This window comes from Apteryx mantelli, chromosome 2 (genome assembly GCF_036417845.1).
Source record: "Apteryx mantelli isolate bAptMan1 chromosome 2, bAptMan1.hap1, whole genome shotgun sequence".
Taxonomy (NCBI): Eukaryota; Metazoa; Chordata; class Aves; order Apterygiformes; family Apterygidae; genus Apteryx; species Apteryx mantelli.
The window spans coordinates 158,012,036-158,018,035 of record NC_089979.1 but is presented as its reverse complement, the minus strand read 5'-3'; the positions used below and the strand labels follow the sequence as shown (position 1 = coordinate 158,018,035).

The following is a 6,000-nucleotide window of genomic DNA, read 5'->3' as shown; positions in this document are numbered from 1 at the left end:
TATCCCCATTTGACAGATGGAGAAACTGAGGCACGAAAGAGCCGAGCATCAGATGTGCCCTCTGGTTTGGGATGTCTTAGCTGTAGCTGCCCAACCCACTGAGTTTTCAGATCTGCTGAGCATCCTGAATTTGTATCAGCTTAATCTAAAACCATGGATCCTCGTGAGCATTGAAATACAAGGCTCTGGGTCCCAGCTGCAGCCTGTCTGATTTTGGGCAGCTACCTGAAACTCCAGCCTTCATCTCCAGCCGGGCGGAGGTGCGCACTGCTGCAGGCACTCGGGCTCGAGCTGCCCTGTGAAGGGCACCTGCCTCCGCAGCCATGTCCAAGGGAGGCCTGGGCAGCCCCGTGCCTGGCTGGTGGCTAAGGGTTATGGTTACAAATCGGGCCTGGATAATTAAAGGCTGCAGCATGCAAAACTCATGGCCATAACTGAAGATTTGGTGGGAAGCAAGGTGTCAGAGGGGTAAGTGTAAAAACCAAGGGACTCCTGATGCCCAGCATTGTGCTCAGATCCAAAAGTGGAAAAATGGAGTTTGAAAACGCTGCATATCTTTGAGGCCCAAATTCTCCCTTACAAATTTAGGCAGATAAGAGGATGATTTTTGCATAGAGGATAGACATCTTTTTGTGGATGATTATGGATGCTCTGTGACCTGCTGTCATGCCATGTGCCTGGGGTGCTGCAATGTTTGCTTACTATTTTCCATTATTCAGTGATGATTCTTGCACTGACTGTGTGAGGGAAAACAAACTGTGTTTGTTTTTAAACAGACAGGTGGCCTGCCAGCATCTGAAATCAAGATGCTGCTTGTATTAACCGCAATACCAGTTGCAATAAGCAGCGAAAAGCAGAACCTTTGCTGGGAGTGGTGTTATAATTTGGGCAGGTACGTTCTTGGGAAGGGGTCATGAAAAGCAGTTTCCTAAAGTCAAGTTCAGTGCATTAATCAGACACATTTATATTTATGTATTTCCAGTACAGAATTAAAAGAAAATATTCCCATGGAAGTTGCTATTACATATTGAACTGCTTCGGTTCCCTCGGCTCACATGTGCTGCCTAGCCTTCTCGCCAGCTGATTCGATCCGGTCATGTAGCAAAGGTGTCAAGTGATTTATACAGTTAGCAGAAACTGATCTTGCTCTGGGGGTTTCTTCACCCAGGTGCCCAGACCTGCTTTCTGAAATGCTTTAAACAGCTGCTGCTTGACAGACTGGTACGTCTGAGCCACCAGCTTTGCCTCGCTGTACACTGGTGGCATGTCTCCATGGCTTGGTATTCGTGTGCTCAGCTGCAGAACAAAAATCAAGGAAGGGGGGAAAAAAATAAAATAATAATAAAAAATCAACCAACAAGCCAAAAGAAACAGGAGGCTTCAGTAGCCGTATAATCTTCCTGTCTACATTTCATAAGCAACAAGCAAACGATCACTGTGCTTTGTGTGTTTGCTTTTGGTTTAACAAAAAAAGCCCGCAAAGCAATGAATGCCTGTGACATTGTTTCAGTTTTGCAAATTGTGGAAGGAAAGCAAGGAGGAAGGAGGTAAACAGCCTTGCCTTGAAGTGGGCATAAGCAGTAGCAAGGGTCAATGGCAAATCACGGTGTGCTTTACAAAAGCAAAAATCGACTTTTCAGTTAAGGTGGTTTTTAGGGAAAAAAAAAAAAGGAAAAATCCTTTCTGGGAATCTTAAAAGAATGTGTTTAATTTAGTCAGGGAAGCTGGGCTGCTCAGTGTTTCAGACAGTCAAAGTAAATGCTAAGAGACAAAAGGAAGAGGGTCTCCTCCCCTTTTCCCTCCCAAATCTGTTATCATCGGAAATGCTGCAGAACCTGTGCTGGATCAGGCAGAGCTCCAGCGTCAGGATCCGTGCGGGCCCCGGGAGCCCGGGAGCCACCGTGCCGGGAGGGAACACGGCTGGTGCAATAAAGCAGAGAGCTCTGAAGGGACCCTGAAACGCCCGCCAGGAGCTGTCTTGGGAGACAAAGACACATGTCTGCAGCCCGGTAATCACCCGGAGCACACATACACAAGGAAGCACCTTTTGTTTTGCAGAGGGACTAAATAAATGACCTTCTCTGACCTGCCAAAGTCTTAACACAGTCAAACCAGCAGCGAGGCTTTGACATTATATGAAAGAAATCAAAGTCTGGAAAATGCCTTATAGCAAGCAGACAGGTGAAAGTCCAACACTTACAAGTCAGGGAAATAGCACCCTACAGGAAAAAACAGCCTCAAAACACAGTCTTTGTGAGTAAACAACGCTATTTTCCTCTTCTCTAAAAAGGAAAGACACTGAAAGATGGATTACGGAGAAGCGGCTATCTTGCAACCTGAAACAAGCTGGTCTGGTTTGCGTGGAGCTGTCTGGGCATACACCACAGATTGGCTCTCAGGGATGCATTAGCCTTAGCCAGAAAAGGGAGGGAGACATTGCCAGCCCAGGTGTAAGTGGGTCACCAGCTAACATGTCCAGTGGCTGCTCCCCTCCAGCTGCCTGCTCATTCCCCAGGGAAGGAGACCCTTCCCAAATATCTGGCAATTCATCCTGCAGTGTCTCCCGGTGGCATTACTGAACACTTTGTCTTGTCAAAGGCAAAGTGCCCTGCTCAGCAGCAGGCTTACCCCATCCTGCACTGCCTTAGCTCCCATCTCCGGTGTGAGCTAGGCGCAGTTTGGCTGTCCTTGCCGCAGCCCTGTGCTTCCCTGCGGGCTCTGCCCCAGTGCCCAGTTTGCCCCAGGATTTGTTCCCTTGAGGATCCCTCCAGTTTGGGTCCCAGCAGGAGTGCTTCTCGCTCCCCTGCCAGTGCCAGCTGCCATACAACAAACAGCGATTGGGACCTACGCCACCAAACTGTGATGGACACCAAGGCATGAAGCCTAGGCTAGTCACTTCTGCTCCTGTTAGGGTCCCCGTTAGGCTGAATCGTGCCCCTGATGGGGATGGATGAACCCTCCTTCACTTAGGTCTCTGGCAGAGCAGAACCACCCCTTGGGGCTCTCTCCTGCCTTGCATTGCCACGTTCCTCAGGCCGACTTGTCCTAAACGCAGTTGCCTTGTCCTCACACCTGCCCCTCCCCATCTGTCCTTTGCCTTCCCGAATGACTTTGCCTTCCCCACTGGAAGTGGCTGCAGACTTTCCTGGCATCACTCTGCCTTGTTCTTTTTCACTCATTTCCCCAAAGGAATAAGGATTTTGGTACTAAATAAAAACTTTGCTTATTGTCCTCCTGTTCTCCCATCCTACACACACTGGGGCACATTTCTTGACAGGCCTCCTTATAGCAAAATAATATTATAGCCGTGAAAGTAGGCAGGCTGGAGAGGCACTTCACATGTTCCCTTTTGCTTCTTGTGGAAGTGGTGGAGTCTGGCTCGCCACCTCGTTATTTGTGTCCTTCTCTCCCCTAGCACTTCCTCAGAGGTGACTCCAGAATCGGGAATAAGGAGAGGAAAATGCCTGAGACCATCTGCCAGCCGCTAGATTGCCAAATCCCATTCATTTAAATCGCAGCACTGAGTCAACATTTTGGAAAATACACTTTCCCTGTCTTCTGTTTTTGGAGCCTGAATGCAGAAAGCAGCCATTCTTATTGCATTAGACCCATTTCTGTTTCACACCCCCATCTCCTTGGCTCCATGCTCGTTAGTCGGAGGAAGGTTTCCCATGCTTTCACCTAGCCCCTGGCAGGAGTTGGCTGCCTACTGCTTCCCACTCCCACTCCCTCTCGCTCTCCTTTCTTGTCCCATACCCTTTTACTTTCGTTTCCTTGTTCCACACCAAGTTTCTTCCTACATTTCCTACATCCCTAGGCTCCACCTTGTAGTTTTTGGCCATCCATCCGTCCTGCCACTGTCTCCTGTCTGTGGGAAGAATAAAGTTAAGAGTGAACAGTGAAGAGGGTATATTGACTTTGGTGCCATTTCAAATAAGGGAAGTTGATAGCCATTTTCCCTAGAGACAGCTGGGCTGGCTCTCAAGGGATGTTGACTGTTTTAATTAAGCACAGCCTGTAGTTTTAATGCCATTAAATTGTACCACTGCTGAGTGTCATGAAATGTGAGAGCGCCTGGCAACTTACCTTGGGAAGAGCGGCTCTATCATTATATGGATTTATCAGTATTACACGACACAGCCGGGGAAGCGGGGAAGAGGAGGGGAAGGGGCAATCCACAGCATCTGCTTCAGTTGGCTAACTCCATAGAGATTCAGAGCAGTTTTAAGTTAGGAGTCTAAAGCTCTGTATAGGCAATGAAGTGAGGTAGGTGCCTCAAAGGCAATGACGAATATGACCCTCACACCCCGAAGATCTGACAATTTGGATACTCCCCTCAGAAACTAACAGATACTTGGAATGAGACACATGGAAAAATCCCCCACTGTGGTTATATGGCATTTCATTGCCAGTCTGAAAATGGCCCCAATTGGCAAGAATATCCAGAATGCCCATTTCCCCCTCAAACCTGCACGAATTTCTGCTGCTAGATTTCTCTGTGCTCTCAGCTACGGCGCTGACCTCCCACAGGCACGCGGCACCCAATAACCTCCACCTGCTCCTGGTCTTCACCGGGGGAATGCAGGAAACCTCTGGACTTGGCACTTTCATCAGGAAATTGTCAAAAAAGGCTCGGTCCCTGGGTAAGGATTAGCCCACCTTGGGACTGGAGACAGTGTCTGTCATTGCGCCAGGCCTACCTTCCCGTAAAGCTTTGCCCACTGAGCAAAAAGCATGCGCTTGCAGAGCCGCGAGGGACTCCCGCAGTTCTGCTTGCCCGTCGTGGCGTTGATCACCTCCAGGTCGGCGGTCCCCGCGATCCAGTTCGTGCTGAAGCCAGGCGATTTTCCAGGCTGCCGAGCCTCGGTGTGACTAACCCCTGTCAGGAGAGAAGGCGACCCATAATTTCTAGCCCTCTCAACTTTCAGAGGCAGCGAAAGCGCGGCAGGTCTCCGTGCACATGAAATACCTCTGGGTGAACGCACCGTTGCTGCGCACTGCAGATGCCAATGTCACCACTGGTTTGAGCACCTTTCAGTGGCATAATTTAGCTATTCCTATAGATCTTTTTCCACTTGGCAGGCGAACCTTTTGTTAGCCTAAAGAAAGCCATTAAATTGTATTGCATGGTATTGACAGCAGTGTTACAGTTGCCGAGTGAAATCTTTTGGAAAGGCTTTAATGTGATAACTTATCTTTAAAAGGACCTAAGCAGCAAACTGCTTTTGCCATGAGTTCCTCATGGTGAGCTTTCTCTGGCCCTGTGTATTTATCTGATATTAACTGCTGGGGCCTTCACTGCAATGGGAATTGGATCTTAGGTAGTGTAAATGGGGGATAAGAAATTACAAAACATGCATCACCAAAAACAGATTTTGAGATCTAAGTTAATAAAGGACTTGCACATATCAGAGGCCTAAACAGAAAACTCCTGCTCCCCACCTTGTGTCTACCTGCCAGATTCCTACCCTAAATGGATATATCAACCTCTTAAAGAGCTAGTTAGTGTCCTGAAGGCGATGTTTCGGAGATGAATAAGATGGAGTGGGATGCATCTTACTTTAGACAGCTACAGTGATGACATCTTCAGTCACCTGGGGTTCCCTTCATGTCATTCACTTGGCCAGTTTTAGATGTCTGAATCTTGCCCTGGAGTCCACTGCCTACATGGTCCAGATCTCCCTTGACTCTGAAGGGAGGTCAGGGCTGCAAGGTCAGATGTAGATGTGTACCTGAGTGAGATGTACGATCAGGTAAATTCCTATCCCTTCTTAACTACAACTGTTTAGCAGAGTTCCACCTTTCTGTGATTCCCCTTTCTTTCCTTCCTCTTGCACCTGGAACCAGGGAAAGATGAGTCTTTGCAAGGAAGTAAGAGTAACAAAGAAAACGGCTAGTTTGTTTTCCAGCACGGGATGAATGCCAGAGTGGGCATTAGTGCTTTTGGGAGCAGAGAACCAACATTTGGAGCTTCCCAACCTGGAAAAGACAGGGTAACCT

At 48.4% G+C, this 6,000-nt stretch overlaps 1 protein-coding gene across 1 annotated transcript in view; it reads right to left on the bottom strand.

Annotated features, from left to right (window-relative positions):
* Window positions 1-1,119: 1,119 nt before the first annotated feature.
* ADARB2 (adenosine deaminase RNA specific B2 (inactive)) overlaps window positions 1,120-6,000 on the bottom strand; it is a 324,958-nt gene continuing 320,077 nt past the window's right edge. The window contains exons 9-10 of the mRNA XM_013952567.2: window positions 4,701-4,879; window positions 1,120-1,296 (exon numbers count right to left, since the gene is read on the bottom strand). Coding sequence (XP_013808021.2) covers window positions 1,120-1,296; window positions 4,701-4,879 — 356 coding nt within the window. The remainder of the gene's footprint in view (window positions 1,297-4,700; window positions 4,880-6,000) is intronic.